We start from the raw sequence: 20,778 nt of genomic DNA, 5'->3' as shown, positions 1-20,778 counted from the left end.
ATTTGTGTAATTGGATCTTAATTGAAATGAAGAGGAAAACTCTTTTCAAGCAATGTCAATTCTTTTTTAAAAATAATCTATCTTGCAGGAAATGAGACAACATGATGTGCAGGAGTTAAATCGGATTCTATTCAGTGCTTTAGAAACCTCCCTTGTTGGGACCTCTGGTCATAATCTAATAAACCAGCTATACCATGGGACTGTTGTTAATCACATTGTCTGTAAAGAGTGCAAGAATGTCAGTGAGAGACAGGTAATTCCATGGGCAAGTTTCAGAACAGTATTCTGTGCTTTCTCTTGTGTTCCCAGTGACAAATTTTTAACCAGGAGTCCTCCCCAGCTTCACATCTAGCAATGCAGTCCTGTTAGAAATGTGCAGATCAAATTTTAGTCAAGTTAAAATTTCTCAGTACAACTATCTGTTGTTCAGAACGCAATGTGATTATGAGAATTAGTAATGTTTTTAAAATAAACATGGTACAAATGTAATCTTAGAAACTAGTCCAGTTCTCAACCTTTGCCCAAAATTTCAAAGATCTTTGGGATTGCAGTGCAGATTGCAATTGTATATTTTTAACTTTTGCTATGCATAATTGACACAGCTTTTGAGCCAAAATAACCTTGCAATAAGACAAGGTATGAACAAGTCTTTCACCCCACACAGCCCTTTCTAGCAAGCAGATAAACAGGAAATTTTCCATTTAACAGTAGTTGCCCATTTTATCGCCACCAGGAAACTGTTTGCCATATTCAGAACAGGATAGTAAATCAAGGTTTGACGTCAGCTTGACTTGTTCTGAACCTGTTAACCATTGTTTCCTGGCATTGGTGGACTCGGGTTGTAGTTTTCTTGTGAGCTATACAAATATGATGTCTTTAAAATACATTTATAAAGGAGGGCTTCCTCTCTGCTCCCTGATGCTGCTTTGTAGGAAGATTTCTTGGACCTAACAGTTGCTGTCAAGGATGTATCTGGCTTGGAGGAAGCCTTGTGGAATATGTATGTGGAAGAAGAACATTTTGAGAAAGATAACTTGTATCGATGTGGAGCATGCAATAAATTAGTTGAAGCCACAAAGGTAGTATTTTACAAGTATTGTTTACTCAGATGTTGAGTATATAACATCCTAAAATAAGGCTAATTATCTTCTGCACAAAATTCATTTAAATGTAAAATCCGTTCATTGTGTCATGTGCTTGGATGGTTGCACTCTAGATGATGGAAACTTATCCTTGTTGTAATTGAGAGAAATGGCCGTTGAAATGTTTTGTAATCATGTGCAGAGCTATGGTAATTCTTCCAAAATGCTCAAGTCACCCCTCTTCAAAATGGTGCCCTGGATATGTTTTGGAGGGCTTCAAGTTGGGGAAGGCTGACATAGATCGTGGGAAGGGCAAGTATTCTATTGCATTTCTGAAAGTCCTAATTCCCTTGAAATTTAAAGGAGCTTCATGAAGTAAATATATTGCAGAACTATAATCCTCCTGCAAATGTAGGGACTTGGTGCAGACCTGCTTTCAGTTCTTATTGTTGAATGTGGATTACTAGATTGTGAAAAAATGATATGATTTTAACTTTTCCAGAACATTTTACAAGATACTCTCTTGTTAAGTATTTTTAATGATTATTAATAAAATCTGTTAGTTTTAATCTATATTATTTTTGCTTACATATTTTTACCTTGCAAAATTAGGCTAAGCTGTCTTCTCTTTGGATTTCCCCACCCTGTGTATTTTGTCTTATTCGTGGACTATCATTATATTTGTAAAATTTGCATTCCATCTTTCCACCCAGTTACACTAGTAACAATAAGATACAAATAAAATAAAATGCATTAAAATGCCAATAATTTTTTTTTTTAAATAGAAAAACAAAGCTTTGGTCACCAAAATATGATTACTTTCCTAAAAATGTTTTACTTATTTTACAGTCTGCGAAACTACGCAAGTTGCCTCCGTTTCTCACAATCTCCCTCTTGAGATTTAACTTCAATTTTGAGAAGTGTGAACGATACAAGGAAATAAGCAGCTATGCATTTCCAGTCCGGATAAACCTCAAGCCTTTTTGTGAGCAGGTTGAACTATTTTTATGTGTCTAAATTTTCATCACTTTGAATCATTAATGTTTTATGCTGGGTAATTTGGGGGTAATTGCAGAAGCTGTGCTCTTGTTTAATGGTACAGTTATACCTCATGAAACGGCTGCTGCAGGTTGCGTTCATCACAGGATGCGAACGCGCCGAACCCGGAAGTACCCAAACGGGTTACTTCCAGGTTCGGTGATTTGCACATGTGCAGAAGCGCGAAATGACGTCATACGCAGAAGCGCCAAATCACGCACATGCGCAGACGCCGCGCTTCATGTTGCGTTCTGCTCATGTTGCGAACGGGGCTCCAGAACGGATCCCGTTCGCAACATGAGGTACCACTGTACAATCTTCACTTAATTCTATGTCCAGTTTCTTACTGTAACGGTTAGAAGAGGTACATATCTTACTATAGTATCCCTTATGGCTGCTTGGTCAAACATTTATTTATTTATTGCACTTACACCCCGCTCTTTTCTTTAAGGAGCTCAGGGTGTCATGCATGGTTCTCCTCCACATTTAATCCCGACCACAACTGTCTGAGGTATGTTAGGCAAAAAGACAGTGACTGTGCACAACAGGGCAGGAGTCTACCTGGAGCAAGTAGGTTGTCCACACCATGGAGGAATGGATGAGAAGAGTTCCTGATGGTGGCTATTTATATTATAAATGTTAAAGTGCCCCAAAACACTCAGCTGTATCTCTCACATTGGAATATCCATGTAATGGCCTGTACTTGGCTATTTCCAGTTCAATGAGTTCTGTTTTTCTTGCTCTGTCTTGATTGTTTTTACCTCAGTTGTGGAAGTAGCTTTTGATTATTGTTGTCTTTTTTTTTAGACGGAAGTGGATGATTTCAAATACATGTATGAGCTCTTTTCTGTTATAATACACAAAGGTGGCTGTTATGGAGGACATTATCATGTTTACATCAGAGATATCGATGAACTAGGAAACTGGCAGGTGCTAGTAAGTTGATTTCTATATGTGTATACTTCACAAATAAAGTATTAAGGCATTTTTATGTGCACACTGGAGTGAAGCATAAATGATCATTCCTCCAAGGAGCTGATGACCACATATATGGCAGCTATCCCATTGTATCTTCATGCCTTAAAGCATTGGAAGAAAGTTATGACAAAAGACCCTTAGATGCAGTTCCTGTCGCAGTGTATAGATGAGTTCCCCTTTGTTATTTTCTTAGTTAATCTTATATAATCTTGTCTCTTTATATAGAGTATCTGACTATAATCAGCATGGAAATAAGTTTTGATTTGATTATTTACTTCCCTCCTGAAGCATCTTGCATGATTATTTAGATAAGTAAAAATGATTTCTAGTAATTAAAGGTTCTGAGTCCTCTATATCAGGTTTTACATGATTTCGGGACTGAAACTTCATCTCTGAGGCCAGGCATCTCATATATGTTGCATTGTAGAGCACAATTTTACATGAAGGTTCAATAGTAAGCCAGGGAAAAGCTCTTGCAAGGAATTCAGTGTAATGCTATGGGAACTGTTTAATCAGTGCAAGCATTTTAGTTTGCCTGTTGGAATGATCCCCCTCTCCTCCCCTGCACACTGTTTTTTGGGGACACATACCCTTAGCCGGTATGGGGGCACACATGGGGAGGAAGCCCTGTTGCACTAGTGGAAGTCTTTGCATGGGCTTCCACTAGTGGGAGACATTAGTTGAATCCAGGTCCTTGAGGCCACAGAGAGCTTCTGCAGGTCACAATGAACAGCACTAGTTAAGAGGAACCAGTAGCTTAAATCACCGTCAGCCTCTTGTTAACATGCATTTATATTTACTATTCAGGGGAATCTGCTATTGTGCAGAACTCTATGCCAGAACCACTTGAGATACACAAAGCCAAGTTTATTTGGTGAATTAAAATTAACACCAAGTAGTTTCTCACAGGGGTCAGCAACCTTTTTCAGCCGTGGGCCGGTCCACTGTCCCTCAGACCATGTGGTGGGCCAGACTATATTTTGAAGGGAAAAAAATTAACGAATTCCTATGCCCCACAAATAACCCAGAGATGCATTTTAAATAAAAGCTCACATTCTACTCATGTAAAAACACCAGGCAGGCTCCACAAATAACCCAGAGATGCATTTTAAATAAAAGGACACATTCTACTAATGTAAAAACATGCTGATTCTCAGACCGTCGGTGGGCCAGATTGAGAAGGCGATTGGGCCACATCCGGCCCCCAGGCCTTAGGTTGCCTACCCCTGATCTAACACATATAATCTAATATTTGCAATCCTTAATCTCATGTTGTGGGCTACAGCTAATGGCAGAGGAGGAGGAGGAATGGTGAGAATTGGTATTGATATACATTAATAATACATTTAATAAAAAGCATGAAATAATGACAGTTGAGTACTACATGATAATCAGTGGAAGGCAGATAGACTTTTAAAAAATGCTAGCCTTCCTTTGGCATAACAGAATGCACAGCTCTGTCTTTCTAGTTCTTTTTTCTTTTTTTGAAGTTATTTTTGATCTCTTGGAGGAGGAAAGCAACATGAATGATGAAGATAAGGATTTGAAAGATATTGAAAATGCAAAAGAGAAGGAAAATCCATTACGAATTTTAAGAAACATCTTATTGGAGGTAGAGTATGGCAGAATACCTTTCATGCTCCTTAATTATATTTAAGCTGATATATATTTAAACTGTACATTTCAACACTGCTGTTTTAAGTTCAGCTCTGAGACTGAACATCCCAGATTTTTCTTTTTAAATATTGAAGTTCAAGATCTGCTGAAACTTTGTGTGTGTTAAAATAATTTTCTTTATGTGTGTAAAAAAAAATTATGTGTTACACAAGTTAGCAAAACTGAGAAGAAGACTTTGAAACAATTTCCCACTTGTGTCCTTCAGCTGCTGACTCTTATACATGAACCAAGAGAGTCATGGAGTCAGCAGTTGGTACATGAAGAGGAACTTTTTAAAAAGCCGCTTTGGTGTTCACAGTGAAGAGGGTGTGTTAAAGGATCTGTTTGTGTTTGGGAGTGAGCAGGTGAGCTGTATTATAATGGGGGAAGGGACCATGTTTGGGACCCGATTTGGCCCCTCTGCTAACATTTGCCTATCCCATTTTGAGTAATAATTAATTTTAGTGTATGCAGTTCTGCCAGTAGTTCTCTAATCTTGTAGGAAGAGTCTAAGGAAATTGCTGTGGATCGGTTGGCACAGAAACTTTTGGAGAAAAAAAGTGTGTCCTGGAACAAGAAATACCGTAAACAGCATGGACCAATACGGAAGGTATTATTAGAAGATAATTCTGTTTCATCTCTGTTGGCTTTATTCCTTTTGCACTTCACAATATGTCTTACACAGTTCAGCATAGAAAGTGATACTACCTGAGTTAGTGGTGATTTTCCTGTGGCATGAGTGGCCATCCTATTGTTTTACACTTCCCAGCAGGTCTTGCACCTCTGGAGCAGTTGCCAGGACTGAAGGTCCTTGCTTTCCACCCTTTCTCAGGCTCCTCCTCTCCTAGGTGTTTCCCAAGCAGACTCAAATTGTGTCTGCACACCTCTGGTTTCTGTTCTGCCCTCCTCCTTATTCTGTGTGTTCTTGGAGGCCAGGGAGGAGGGGAGTTTGTTGCAGCAAGAGAGTCCCTGGATTCTTCAGTAGCCTCTTGACCCCGCAGCCTTGGTGTCTGAACTGCTCCCTGTCGCCGGCTCTTCCTGCTCACTGAACCCTGTTGCCCCTTAAGCATCCAGCCCATCCTCCCAATCCTCTCCCTCTGACCTCTTCTCTGTGTCCCACTACCAATCCTCTGGCTCTGAGCTTTGGTACTTCGGGCTTTCCTTTGGTTGCCCAGCTGGTGCCTCCCACCACCCCCTTCGTCTAGCCATTCCCTGACAAATAGGTATGCCAGAAGCATTGATTTAGCTAAACACAAAGCTAAAAGATTTGATTTTTATATAGGGTGGTGTGATTTTTACATTGTGTGCAAACCAGGAGCATATGCTGAACATTGAACGAAGATTGTTAGCTCTTGTTACCTTTGTTCCTGTGATCTATTTTTATTTTTTGTTTTTTTTCTTTAATGATTGGTTGACCATATTGAATATTTGATTGACTGATTCTATCAAAGCCTTTCCTCAGATTATGGAAAATAGACTTAAGTACAAACTAATATTATAATACAGAAAATCTCCAAGTTTCCAATGGATCTTACATATGCTTCCCTACATATAAAGAGAAAAATTATATTAAACACATTATATCCATTACCTAATGATAGGTAAATAAAAGTTGGGGAAGGCCAATATTTGTTGAAGAGACCTTTTCTTTGCACCTCATAAATCTTAGGAAATGTTGGGAGATGGAACTTCTGCCTTTGGTTTTGACTAACCAAAAGTTAGCATTAACATCCAAACATAAACAAACTAGTTAGGCATAACTATTATTATTATTTTTTAAAAAGCCAGCTTCACATTTGGCTTATGATACTGACTTGTTTTAGTTACTTTAAGCTGCAGCTAATTTTAGATACGGTTAAGGATGTAACACTAAATAGCAGAAAGCAGAAGAGTGAACTTCTGAAGATACAAGGTGAGAGAATAGGTGGGAGCAGCTCATGCAGCCAAATTCAGAAAAATACAGTCGATATCAGAAGGAAGTATAATTAATTGATAGTTGTAACATTTTAAACTGGATTTTAATAACACCTTTTTGTCACCCCCTTTCTCTTTTACCCTTTAGTTTTTGCAGAGTCATTATCCAACATTTGTTCTAAGTTCTGATGAAAGCAAAGTTAAGCTGAATGATCATCATAAACTCCATTTTGGATCAGCATCCCAAAGCAACCCTCAGAACCATGAGGTAAAGATGTCATCAGAAAAAGCAACAACAGGTTTACAGGAATATTCATCTGAATCCCATTGGTTTGATTTGAATGACTCCAAAGTCCATCCAATCAGAGAGCAAGAGATTGAGAAACAGTTTCAGGGGAATGAGAGTGCCTACATGTTGTTCTATCGACAATCCCAAATGACAAGACCATCTGAAGGTACAAAAAGTATAGTGTGTACTTTGGGTCTTCATATTGCTTTTGGTTATTTCCTCTTTATTAAACAGTCATGAAGTACCAGTTTGTACAAGGCTTAAAAAGACAAAATTTTACAGACAAATATTGAAATAACCTAGATCAGAATGTTCCACTGACTTCAGTAGCAAAGCTTGTTATTAAGTGTTGTGAGTATTGTAGTCTTACCAAAGCAGTTGTTGTGTTCTGAGCAGTTAGCTTTAGGGATTTCCATGATCTTTCAGCATCTTTTTTGAGGAATGGAAGTTTTTGAGTGACTTTCTCTTAGTTTGTAGTTTAATAAACTGTAAGCCAAAGGAAGAGTACCCTAGTGATGTAAAAAGGATATACATGAAAATCTGAATTTCAGCACCTCCTAGCCCTTTTAATATGTGCTTTCAGGCATTCAATTAATCAGTTTATTTTGACACAGCTCGAGGAAATCCAAGATACCGGGTCCCCATCCATCTCTTGAATGAAATGGATGCCGCTAATATCAAACTGCAGAAGAAGAGGTAAATCGGCTCTGATGACAAATGTGTGGTGTGTAGTTCTTGCAGGGCTTCTCATCAGGATTGCAAAGATCATACAATCATCTTGCAGTCTTGGAAGGCTCTTTCTTCCAGCGCAGGCTTCTATGAACAGAACGGGAAGGGAAGGGAGGTGATAGTTGCGAAAACAAGCCACCCGCAGCTTTCTTCTGCAAGCCTCCCATCCCTTGCCACTTTCCATGTTGTTCCAGAATCTCCCCCAATGTTCTCGAGCAATTGGATCCATGTGCAGGGGGTGCAGATGTGCAGGGGGTACAGAAGGAATGGGGAATCAACCAAATTACCTTTCTCCATTGTAATTACGGAAGTCTTCACTGGATCAGAGAGCCTTCTCTGATCAGATAATCAATTGAGAGAACCTACGGAAATTGAGTGTTGGGTAGAATTGCCTAATTAACAGTTTATAAGACATTGGTAGCAAAAGCAGGTATGCAGGTCGCTCTGTGTCCAGGGGATGCACACTAGCTTGTGTGGCAGCCTTTACATGCAAATTAGTAATGTTTTTGAAGACATGTCAGTTACAGGTTTTTTTAACAGAAATGCTGAGTCATTATTTGATAGGCATTTTCTTGTGGGAAAGAACTTTTCCTGTCATAATTTATATATTTCCCCCCCAATGAACACCTATTGTTGAGTTATTATTATTATTATTATTTGTTGAGTTATTATTGTTGAGTTATTATTATTATTTGTTAAATTTATATACTGCCCTCCATCTCAGGATATCAGGATGGGTCACAGTTTGTGCTGATTGACCTGCAAATACCCTGCTAGTATCTGGAGGACTGTGCTTTGCCTTTCTCAAGAAGTATCAGACAACTAGTTATTAAGTTTCAAAATCACTGTAAATTTACATTTGCAATAAGAGACAACAGAATAGTATATGCATATGAAAAGGCATAGCACTAAATAGTTACACTTTTTGAAAATATTAAATTCCTTATAAAATTCCTGCACAGTGCAACATGCATAATTAGTAAAAAATAAATAAGACTTTTAGAATGACATTTTATGAAGTAAGATACAAATTAAACAACTTGTCTTTACTGTGGGAAGTTTCTGAAGGTATGATTTGTAAGAAAATTAAGATTTTTGTTCAATTATGCTCAGAATTTTCACTAAACATACTTTTCTGTTAATACTTCTTAAAGGGAAGAATATGACTTGGCAAACAACAATATTGATTTACATCTCCATATATTTTCTCACTATAAATTTTACAATGGAGCTCTGCACCCAGTTGTTTCTCAGAAGGAAAGTGTTCTAGATCTTACAATTGATAAGAGAAAAACACTGGGAGAACTTCAGCAATTGGTATTTCAGGTATTTGCTGTTATTCTATTTCCCCAAATTTTCACCGAGTTTAAGTTTCTTTAGTAGTAATAGACTTGTAGAACAAGCAAGATTGTTTGCCTACATACCTACATACATAAGATGACCCTTATGTATTATAAATTATTTAGTACTATGGCATCCTTCAGGAGAGCCACAGCTACTTGTGTGAATTGTTTATAAACAACATGATTTACATAGCCGTATATGCACTTCTGAAATATATTCACTTTTTGTGAATAGTTGTTGGAATTTTGGGAAGGAAACCTAGTTCTCAGCCTTGCAAAGCCTCTTCCAGCTGGACTGCATATATACCAAACACTTGAAGGTAAGATATCTTTAAAATTACATACATGTAATTGTAAAAACAATCCCCTACTCCAAATACTTGTAAAGAGATTATACGTATTTATTGGATTATTTTGGAGTGACCAATTCTTTCTTCAAAGATATGTATGCATCAAGAAGCATCGTGATTGCTATGATAGACAACTTCACTAATACCAGTTACCATAGTATTAAAAATTTATGTATGACACATTTCTAATATACACGATTACCTTCCTCTTTTAAACATGTCAGTGAGGCATAGCATTGAACCAATGAGGCATAGCAATAGTGGGGGACCATTTTCAGCCCAGGTGGCAATAGTGGGTATTTGTGCAAGAAGCCAAAAGTGGGAGGTGCAATGGACACAACTTGCCTTTGATATAGTAGATTACATCCAAAAGTCAGAAGGTTTCTACACCCACACACACACTCAATTCCCCATCTGCAGAACAAGGATGCATTCCAGCTACGGAAAATCACTTGAGGAAGGCATGATGCAGCTTTGCACCTATATGGTACAAGTAGATAAATGTTCACAAATCTGTTTCCTCAAACTTACTGTGCCTGGCAGATTGGGGCTCCTATCTGCTGTGATTCTGTGGGCATCCAGACTTAAAGAATATGCACATGAAGTAGAAGTCTCTGGAGAGGGGCAATTAGCTGACGAGCAAAGATCTGTTAGCAGAGAGGTGGTAGCTTTTATTAGTTTGTTGAGCCATGGGAGAAAGGTGGCATTCCTACTATTCAGACTTGTAAAATAATAAAATAACACAGACATTTCAGAAGCAAATTTAAATAATTTTTATGTCATTGTACTTCACATTGGCAAAGACTTCTGGGCATAATGTTTCCTGGGCAGGTTAAGTTGTTACACTTGATGTAAGTGTTGCCACAAAGCTCTCCTACATCCATCCCATTGCTGCATCTGTTGGGCTGGACGAGGATCAGCTACATAGTTGCAGCTGGAAAGGCATGCAAGCAGTAGGTTTTTTTTACATATGTGATCATGCTGCAACCTTCCAGCAGTCTGACTTCATCCCCAAAGCCACAGTTCTCCATACTGTCTCTTGAGACAGACGTATGTCAGCAACAACATAAACATACATGAAACACATCAAGGAAATACAGGGTGAGTCCTTTGAAAGAGGCCCTGTCAGTACAGAGTACAACACACATGTTCCACGGGGCCTTTTTAAAAAAGACTCACCCTGTACATTTTCAAAGATTCTTGTGTGGTGCTGATGAAAAATAGATTTGTCCTTTGTCTTGTTTACTAATTTTGGATGGTCCTACTATTTCTTTCCTATGTGGCAGAAGCACTAGAATGACAAAAAGATCCAAATTCTTTCACAATAAATAACTCAGAACAAGCCTAACTAAAGAATACAGATTAATTAACTTGATGCTGTAAATTGGCTTTTGGGCTGCATAGTTTGGGGGTTTCCTCTGTTTCAGAAGGAGAAATCATTTGGCTAATAAAGTTACACTTTACAGTGCAACAAAGTCAAATGTTGGAGATTCTTTAGACATAATTGGCTTATATAATTTTAAAGGGCCTTTCTACTTTTCAGTGTGTCTTTTTGGAGTTTAAAAACTATTTTGTTTGTCAGGGGATAATTCTACGTTGAGTGGCATTGGACTTTCTGATGGAGCGAATATATTTGTGTGGAATGGAAAAGAGGTACAAAAATATCTACCTTGTGAATGGGACAACACCCTTTTTGATGTTTTTAAAGTTTATTTTCACTTTAAAGCTTATTATTTGTTGAATTGCATACCCTATCTTAATTAATAGCTAAAGTCTGTTTATGCCTAGAAGAAAAATTGGTTTCATTTCCTTGTGGCAGGATCTTGTTGTTCTGCTATCATTTGCTTTTCTTGTTAGGAATTTGCTTACCTGTGCCAACTGTGTGCATATTATTTCAATTTTCACAAAACTCAAAAATTAAATGATAGCCACAGGGCGCAAGCACACACAACTGAATCTCCCCATCAACCCCCCCCCCCCGCAATTATACTATTGTATAACTAACACTTTTTCTCAACTAGTGGCTAACTGCATTTTTATGAGGGTTCTGTGTTTATTTTGATTTGTGGCTATGCATTTTAAACATTTGTGGTGTGATAATGTATTATGTTTTTACCTGCAAGTTACCTAGAGATATTTCACCCCCTCTGAATTATTGCATATGAATGGATACTAACATCTATTTGGATGCTTTAGTTAAGATTCCTGCTTTGCAGGTGATTGGACTAAATGACTCTTGGGGTCCGTTCCAACTCTACAATTTTATGATTCTAAGATCTGATTTGAATGATTTACTGCTTTGTATGTTCTATGAACATTTAGTGATTTGATAAGAATACAGTAAAATTACCTGCCTTTGAAATCAATTAAATATTTCAACACAGAGACTTGCCAACTCCCTGATTATAGCCTTCACATTTTATTACACCTTAACAAATTTCTGAATATTAATTAAGGATACTACTCATAGTATACTGCTTATGGCATACAAGGAGCATACATGGTTTTACAGAAATCTGCACTTGAAGCATTAACTAAATGTTCTCTCAATTCATTATCTGTGCTCAAATAATTCTACTTTATTCCTGTAGGTTGATGGAGTGGAAGTTCTCACTGGCATTGACCATGAACCTGTTCTTATAAACATTCTTCGTTTAGCTGGACATAATGAAGGACGAGTGGGACAGCAATTTATGGAATCCCAGCATGTATTTCCATGTAGTTCAAACCTGAGAGCTATTTGTGATGCTTTAATGTCACCCAAAGGGATTGTCTTAAAGAACCATTCGGGGTCTGAGAAAGACTCTGAAAACTGGAAAGTCATTCCTGAAGAAGATATGAAACAGACGCTCAGAAATATTGGGCTCAAGAATGGAAGCTCAATCCTAGTTTTAGACAGCCATGACCAAAGGTAAATGTTGTGAATTGAATTGAGATTAAGTATTTATTCTCCTTTTATGTTTCATTGTGTAATTCAGTTGTGGAAAGCTATATGAGAAGTCAGTTATGTGTTTGGTGATTTCAAAAAACCTCTAGGACCCATGCAATATTGAGGGCAGTTTATGAGGAAGGAATGGGAAATGGCCTGCTCAGGGCCCACTCATACAGGTGTCTCTTGAATGTGATCCAAGGTAGACTCAGCAGAGCTGCTAATTTTCCTGTGAGGCAGCTTTCCCTAAGCCCCACCCACCTGCCCTATATTTTACCTAATATGTAACATCAAGTGTGGGACAGGTGTTGATGTGACGGCAAGTAAACTTCCTATAGTTCCTTGGCAAACGGGGTTTGTCATTGGTGCGTTTTAAATTTGGCACCAGATGCAAGCCGTACTGGGACTGGTTCCACTTGGGAGCTCCTGATCAGAATTCCCAAGTGCAGCCAATCCCTGCCAGGAGCAAGGTTTGTAGGGATTTGTTGGTGATACCCGCAACCACCATTTTGATAGGGATGTTCCTTTGCAGCCTGACTGGAATTTAAGCCAGACTGCAAAGGAAGAAAGGAGAAAATTAGAGCACACTTAAAGTGCCCTCCCAATTCTTTCCTTTGAAGATTGGCCACCTCAAGCCATGGTGGCACTAGGTGATTGACAGGTAGGCATCCCACCCACATGTCAAAGCGGCCCACAAGTTGTGGAGGATACCTGCTTAATCCTGTTTAACCCTGAAGAGGCTATTAGGGTTGCATTGTACCCTGCATTGCACAAGGAGGCTTCAGCAGTGGGAGAGGACACTCTTCCCCCCCCCCCTTTCTTGTTCTCTAGAAATGTCTTGGTCCATCCTGCTAAAGCTTTCAGGTTCAAGCTGACAGTGACAGGTTGTTTCAGAAGAGTGAGAAATGAAATACAGTGGTACCTCGGGTTACAGATGCTTCAGGTTACAGACTCCGCTAACCCAGAGATAGTACCTCGGGTTAAGAGCCTTGTTTCAGAAGTCGCATGGCGGCGGCTCAGCGGCAGCGGGAGGCCCCATTAGCTAAAGTGGTACCTCAGGTTAAGAACAGTTTCAGGTTAAGAACGGACCTCCAGAACGAATTAAGTTCTTAACCCAAGGTACCACTTGTCAGGGCTGGCCGTTATCCTCTTCAGATCATCTTTTTTCTAACCTCCTCGCTAGAGCTGGCTTGTATCTCCCCTCCTCTGAATCTGAGCTATAACTTAACCCTTGCATTTCCTGTGAACATCCTGGCCCTCCCTGTTGTTCCTGTTGCTCTCTTCTATTAGTTTCACTGCTCTCCTCCTCCCCTTGGGGAAAGCTTCCTCCCTCTGTGAAACTGGAGGCTTCTAACTCTAACTCTTCCCTGACACCACTGTATTTCAATCCTTTCTCCTCCCGCTCCCAGTTTTTTCTCAAAACCCGGGTGAGCCCTGAACAGTGCTGCAAGGCACCTATTCCAGGTTACCTGGGACCATGAACAGGAATTCTTCTGCTAGTGGCTGTGACAGTAATGCAATTTTTTTGCACACGCCACCACTTTATAAACATCTTTGATATAATTCAAGTGGGATTCTGTTGTCCTACTGCTACCACCACCTCTTTCCACTATCTCAAGGACTCACAGCTGGTAACAATGTTTTTGCAACCAGACCATCAGTCTGTAGCTGCAGCATGGTGTAAAGCTCAGTGGAGCCCCTTTTCTTTTCCCCCCCTCATAAGTGTGCTCTCATCTCTTACACGATTTAGGGCAAAGAACATGTAGGCAGGAGATTTGTTCTCTATTTAAGAGTATTTGCTAAAAGTGTTCCCAGCTGTGAAATGTTTTATATGAAAAAGATTTATCACGGTAAATAATTCTGAAGGTGACTGGGATGTGTATTTCAGAATGCTTTCCTTTTCAACATTTCCTTCTAATCCTTTTGTGCTAGAGCTCTTTTTCAAGATGCCTAAATTACGCTGCCACCTTCTTTTCTGTCTCTCTTTCATAGATCCACTTCTGTGAGAGAACCTAAATTTAATTAGTTTCATTCCCACATTTATTCCCTAAACCCATCAGTACGAGAGAGTTCTTGTGTCATTTTGTATAGTTTCATTTCTGTTGATGTGGGAATGCATATTTCCAGTGTACTTTGCTAGAGATTCTGTGTTGGCCCCATTCGCATTAATACCCATATACATGATGTCAGCAGGCTTGGACTGGATTTAGGTCCTGGATTATGTGCAGTCAAGCTGGAATTTTAAGGCACCTGAAGGGTTTCTGTGGGAATAGCATTCATAGGGCATACATTAAGAAATACAAGGGTGGGTGTTCCAGTATAGGAAATTAACATATAGACAACGTTGAAGCGTTTTAACAGCTGTGGTCTGAGCTGGCCATAAAAATGCCAGCATTGCATCCTGAAGTACAGCAGGTATCACAGTCCATCAGATTCTCCAAAACTGGTGTTGTTGTTAATTATGCAATTGGCTCAATCAGCAGCAATATGGCTAAAAATCAGCACCAGCAGATTTAAACCACAGCTACTCTGGATGGGTTCCAAAGCTTCTGCAGGTTCACCCAAGTACACAATGACATATCAAAAACTGCTTTTGAAAGTCTCACTGATTTCAAAAGCTAATTGCTCTGCAGCATACTTTTCAAGCAGTAAGAAGCCCCCAAACCGTTTGGACCCACAATTCTAAGGGATCTGTAGCCCATGGGTTGAAAGGTTTGAACACAGATTTGCACTAAATATATGTATGTGCAACTGCATTCACTGCATTCATGTTGATATGCAGCTGGTTATCTTTTTTCTTTGGGCTAAACTCTAGGTTGAAATCTGCTTGGAGCAGACATTAAGGCACTAAGATTACTTAACTTAGAAGTGTGCCATACATATTCATTGCAGTGTTTGAGTAATTTATAAATAACCAAAAGAGGAGAAGGATAAAGAAATCTATTAGGCACATGATACTGACTAAAATCAGATTTACCACGTGGTGTTGTGACTTCTGACACTTGCATGTATAGTACTGCCCACCACAGTGTCTCCTTGATGACAATGGGGGATTGGGGTTGTGCTGTGACTGATATTTGCAATATTAGTTTTTACATAAGAATGACACCCTACCTTGCTGGGTCATTTAGTTGCTTAGATTAGTACCATTGTTTAGAATTCATTTCCCTGCATTTGTTCTTACATGTGGTGCACAATTATGCATTCTAAGCATGTGTTGTTTGCAGCATGGTGAATGTGGCAGGCGGCAATTTGACTGCTTTTACGCATGATATCAGCTGGTTACAAGTAAAAAATTTCTGTAGATTGGAGGCTGAAGAGATACAAGTTAAAATTACTGCAACTATTGAAACAGTAAGTAAAGCAACTGTGATTGCACGGCTCTGAGAGATTTCATCTCCAATTATTCATTTCCTTCCATTCAATTCAGCTCATCTACTTTGTTTTGCTTTTTAAATTGTCCAAGTACAGAAAGCTGATTACCTTGTTACTTTTGCCTGCTTGTGTTTTAGATGCTTATAGGAAAGTAGGAAGATGTGCACATATTTGTAACACCTCTAGCGTCAGCTGCGAATGTGAGGACTGATTCACACATTGCTTTTTAAACTAGGGCACAAAAACACACATTTAAAGTGCTAAACACATATATGGTAGATATACATTTAAATAGCTTTTCTTTTCTTCAATAAATGGGTTGTACTCAGTACAGTGTTAAGCAGATCTTTCATCAGCACAATAATTTCTCCTTGCATGGCAGAGCAGTTACCCCCTCTCCTCCCTGTGCACCCCCTAAATCTGCTGTGGGGTTTCTTCCACCCTCTGGAGCAGTTCAGGGGATGATGCAGGGACACACGCAAGCCGAGGAGGGGAAAACCACATTGTGCTAGCACTTTGTGCTGTTTAGTTGCATACAACCTGAAGTATTCATTTATGTATTTACTGTTTGTACTTGGGCACATATGTTTGGTGTTTGCAGCTGAATCCTTGAATAATTCCAATACATGTGTTACTGGACATCTTGTCCTTTCCCTGCATGCATCTTAAGAACACAAGTTGGGAAATGTGATGTAGGAAGTAGTCTATTACAAAAAAGGACTGAAATGCAATTAAAATAAACAAGTTCCATATTACACACTTTTTGTGTCAAGGAAGTTAAAATGTAAAAGCTCATTAGCTTATGGAGAAACATAATCTGATGCAAGTTGGGGAGATTCTTTTAAGCTGCAAATAGCTGCATTTTATGGCTCAATAATAGATTTAAGTCTACATTCATAGTCAACATACTATACCTTATTGACTTTTCTATATAAGGTTTTTCCTTTTCAGTTTATCTGAAAATATACAAGGTTTTATAGGAGTAAAAGAAATGCAGTAAAATGAAATTTTTGGCTGCTAATAAAAATGTTCCAGCCATCAGTTGTTAAGGGGGTTAAGTACTAAAACATAAACATTTATGAAATCTGCATTCCTTTGCTGAATCACATTTGCATTTAATTAATGGTTTTTATTTTAGGTGATGGCAGACATCAGGATTAAAGCAATAGAAGAAATGCAGTTGGACAAGGAGCTAGGTAAAATAGTTTTACAACATTTAATTTTGTTCAATTGGTTATTTCAGAGTTGGAGTTGAAGATATCAAGTGGTACCAGATCCAACAAAAGCTGCTACTGGAGGAATTTTCTCCATTTCTTCCTTACCTCTGTGGCAGCTTTTAAGAGGATATAGGCGGCTGCAGGAGGAAGGATGAATAGGTGAAAACAGCCTCCATTCACCCTGAACTGCATTTCCTCCAGCAGGAGCAACCTTGGGAGCAGAATTATGTTCATGGGACATGTTAATCCAACCCATTTATTCTTTTGTTTAAATTGTGGATAAAACAATAGGCACGTGGGTTTCTATCGGTTCTAACAGAAACTGCTGAAGAAATGTATTTGTGTACATACAAAAGCCATCAAGGGGAGATGTTTGGTATGGACGGAAAAAATGGCAATTGCATATTATTATACAGGCATGAGAGCACCTGTATGATTAAGGCAGAGGGGATCAAACACTTTCTACTACAGTAAGCCCACAACATACACGGGTTACATTCTGGGGATCACACCTAAAGCCAAAATCACATAGAGACAAAACTCGTTGGATTCAATGGCAGGTGGGATTGCCAAAGTCATCTTTCCCAGAACCCCCCCCCCCTTTCCATTTATATTTTTGCCACAAACATAAAGCTGAATGTGCATGAGTTAAATGCACCTACCGTATTTTCCGGCGTATAAGACGACTGGCCGTATGAGACGACCCCCAACTTTTCCAGTTAAAATATAGAGTTTGAGATATACTCAACCGCAGATTCTCCACCCAGCGTATAAGACGACCCCCAACTTTTGAGAAGATATTCCTGGATTAAAAAGTAGTTTTATATGCCAGAATATACAGTAAATTGTGAGCTTACTGTGTTTCAAATAATCATTCTAAAAATAAGAAAATTTGCCCCAACCACACAGTTTAGTTTCTGGAAATGTTTACACATGTCCTTGAACATCACATAACATCTATTTTTTAAATGTTTCAATCTCAAATTAATTTAATCTCATTGTTGGAAATTTGTTTCTCTATTTTGAAATGCATTTAAATGAGCAGAAACTGTGGCTTGGAAGGGATAGCTCAGTTAGTAGAGCATAAGATTCTTAATCTTTAGGTTGTGGTTTGAGCCCCACATTGGGCAAAAAGTTTCCTGCATTGCAGGTGGTTGGACTAGATGACCCTTGTGGTCCTTTCCAACTCTACAGTTCTGTGATACTAAGAACATTTTGTTCTGCATTCCAACCTGGAGGAGCAACTGGCCATTTAATTAAATTGTCTTTGAAAAATTCAGGCAAATGAAACTTCATAGATTTGTATTGATTCCATCTTTATTCTCTTTTTTCATGCTGCAGTTAACAACAGCTGTCTCAGGCCCATTAGCAGAAATGGAAAACTTCTTTGTCCAGGTAAGCTCACATAGCAGTCCTCCAAATACTGTCCCTCAGACCTTGTGGGGGGGGGGGCTGGACTATTTTTTTGGGGGGGGGGATGAACGAATTCCTATGCCCCACAAATAACCCAGAGATGTATTTTAAATAAAAGCACACATTCTACTCATGTAAAAACAGGCTGATTCCTGGACCACCCACGGGACGGATTTAGAAGGCGATTGGGCCGGATCCAGCCCCCGGGCCTTTAGTTTGCCTACCCATGGTTTAAAGTGTGTTTTGGGTGCAGTATACAATGTGACACTTAGATGATGATTGTGAGCCTTATGGAAAATTCAACGTATTTTTTAAAAATGCTGTAAAAAAAGCATTTTCAGAACAGTTTGTATGTGTGTAGATTCCACCTTAGGGTTGCATTGCATATTATATCATAGAATTGTAGAGTTGGAAGGGATCCCAAGGGTCATCTAGGCCAACCCCTTGCACTTCCTTTCACTTTGCCAAGCTACATAGACATTACTTTATTGTTGTTGGTAAATAGGGGAAAGGGTGTTTTGATTTTTACACTTTTGACATTTGCAAGGGAATAAAGACTACCCACCCCCCACATGGCACTGGGTAAGAAAGAGGGGATTAGTGTTGTTGTTTTTTATTGAAGTCAGGAGGCTAAGCATGAGAACAGAAACCTGGGGGGTGGGGGAGAAACAAGAACTGCAGAATGTTTCGGCTAGAGGATCAGCATAAAAGGAATCTTTGAACTGTTGTGAACTGCTTTCACAGAAAGAGGAAAGGAGTTAAATCTGGAGAAAAGGATCAAAGGATTTGCCAACAACAACAAAACAATTGGAACTTTGCATTTGCATGTTAACAGGGGATGAAGTTCTTTTAAGGAATAATTATTTTAAACTAATGTCTATGAGCTCCCGGTGCTTGGTCCCTGCTCCTGCCAACCTATCATTTCGAAAGCACGTCAAAGTGCAAGTAGATAAATAGGTACTACTCTGGCAGGAAGGTAAACAGCGTTTCCTTGCGCTGCTCTGGTTTCGCCAGAAGCGGCTTAGTCATGCTGGCCACATGACCTGGAAGTTGTACGCCAGCTCCCTTGGCCAATAAAGTGAGATGAGCACCACAACCCCAGAGTCGTCCACGACTGGGACTGGACCTGACGGTCAGGGGTCCCTTTACCTTTAATGTCTATGTAGGTTGGCAAAGTGAAGAGTTAATTACATTGGATTTATCAAAAATGCCTTATAGTTAAATAATAGTACAAGCAGTAACTGAAATCTGAACAGCCAGTGGAAAAGAATAAAGGAAAAATAATTAATGATAAAATGTTAAACTATTTCAAGTAAAGGACTGGGAAGCAGAGGAAAAAGCAAGGGGTGAGGTGGCTAAAAATACTGGTAGCTTTATCATGTATAATGAGATAAGAATCCAATTTCTCTATTCATACCAGGTCTCTCCATGGTTTTAAGTTTGGTAATAAGTTGCAATTTCCATGGTGTTAGGTATCATCTATAGATAAGTTTCAAGTTGAGTTCCCTTCTTTTGGCTGAGATGGATTTAAAGGGAGGTTTAGACCACAGTTTGTTCCATTGGGTACGGTCATGCTAAACCCAGGGCCCTGCACCCCTGCCTCCGGTGAAGTTTTCCACCTCCATTGATGGCAGAAGCTTGGCTCTGGAGAGCCTCGGGGGAACTACTTCCATGTTTGTGGCCAATAACAGAAGTCTAAACCCAGTCTTTCTAATTTGTATGAGAGGCATTGCATTTTGGAGTGTCCTGATTGATTTTTATTCTGTGTTCCTGTTTTGGGCTACTTAAGTGCCTGAGGATTATACTGTTAAAGAAGCAGAGCTGAAAATGGGAAGCCTTCTAGGACTGTGTTCTGGAAAAGCACCAACAGCCACTGAGGTAAGACAAACTGTATAAGAAGGTTTTAGAAGGCTTTTGAAAACATTTGTCACTATTTTTATTCTTGTCATTTTGTTGTTGGCACTGTTAGTGTCAGAATGAGATAAGTGTTCCTTTGGGGGAAGCCCACGCCTTGCTGAAGTTTAATCCAATGGTTTGTTCCCATGGATTCCTCCACTAAAATAAGCTGAGTGGAGGCAATTTTCTTTCATTTTCCCCTTCCAGATTCAGTTTCTGCACCACCTTCCATGCTGTTGTGTAGAGGGTCTCCAGCTCTCTGGAGCAGTTTTACAGAGGGCTGCAGTGGGTAGGGAGAAAACCACCTAGCTGCTTCTTACATAATCAGAAGCTTCTGTTGGATGAAAAGCAGTCATGCAAGCAGAATGGTAGTGTTAGATTCCACCCATGGTGTGTTTAAGGCATGTCACTGCATTGTTCACAGCTAGTGTACTGAATATTAGTAGTTTCCTTTGAAAATCCACAAAACAGTGTACTGTTTATAAATTGTTTCCTTAAATCCCAGTGCTGGGTCAATCTTCATTAGCAAGCAACAGAACCTTTAGTTTGTTTGGGTTCAGAATAACTGT

General features: G+C 39.2%; 1 protein-coding gene across 10 annotated transcripts in view; it reads left to right on the top strand.

Moving 5' to 3' along the window:
* USP40 (ubiquitin specific peptidase 40) overlaps nucleotides 1-20,778 on the top strand; it is a 37,622-nt gene that overhangs the window by 1,294 nt on the left and 15,550 nt on the right. For 3 of the 10 annotated variants that reach the window (XM_033171361.1, XM_033171340.1, XM_033171424.1), the window contains exons 2-17: nucleotides 89-253; nucleotides 933-1,079; nucleotides 1,932-2,075; nucleotides 2,928-3,056; nucleotides 4,606-4,710; nucleotides 5,257-5,364; nucleotides 6,817-7,123; nucleotides 7,572-7,653; nucleotides 8,841-9,012; nucleotides 9,265-9,349; nucleotides 10,962-11,032; nucleotides 11,971-12,290; nucleotides 15,536-15,662; nucleotides 16,822-16,879; nucleotides 18,242-18,295; nucleotides 20,103-20,191. In XM_033171361.1, the coding sequence (XP_033027252.1) occupies nucleotides 92-253; nucleotides 933-1,079; nucleotides 1,932-2,075; nucleotides 2,928-3,056; nucleotides 4,606-4,710; nucleotides 5,257-5,364; nucleotides 6,817-7,123; nucleotides 7,572-7,653; nucleotides 8,841-9,012; nucleotides 9,265-9,349; nucleotides 10,962-11,032; nucleotides 11,971-12,290; nucleotides 15,536-15,662; nucleotides 16,822-16,879; nucleotides 18,242-18,295; nucleotides 20,103-20,191 (2,160 nt within the window). In that variant the 5' untranslated portion in view covers nucleotides 89-91. Of the gene's footprint in view, nucleotides 1-88; nucleotides 254-932; nucleotides 1,080-1,929; nucleotides 2,076-2,927; nucleotides 3,057-4,585; nucleotides 4,711-5,256; nucleotides 5,365-6,816; nucleotides 7,124-7,571; nucleotides 7,654-8,840; nucleotides 9,013-9,264; nucleotides 9,350-10,961; nucleotides 11,033-11,970; nucleotides 12,291-15,535; nucleotides 15,663-16,821; nucleotides 16,880-18,241; nucleotides 18,296-20,102; nucleotides 20,192-20,778 lie in introns of those variants that run through there. The other 7 variants (XM_033171371.1, XM_033171350.1, XM_033171389.1 and 4 more) reach the window with 7 other exon arrangements.

The sequence above is a fragment of the Lacerta agilis genome, chromosome 1 (genome assembly GCF_009819535.1).
Source record: "Lacerta agilis isolate rLacAgi1 chromosome 1, rLacAgi1.pri, whole genome shotgun sequence".
Lineage (NCBI taxonomy): Eukaryota > Metazoa > Chordata > Lepidosauria > Squamata > Lacertidae > Lacerta > Lacerta agilis.
The sequence above is the reverse complement of the archived record's forward strand: the minus strand, read 5'-3'. Positions and strand labels throughout refer to the sequence as shown.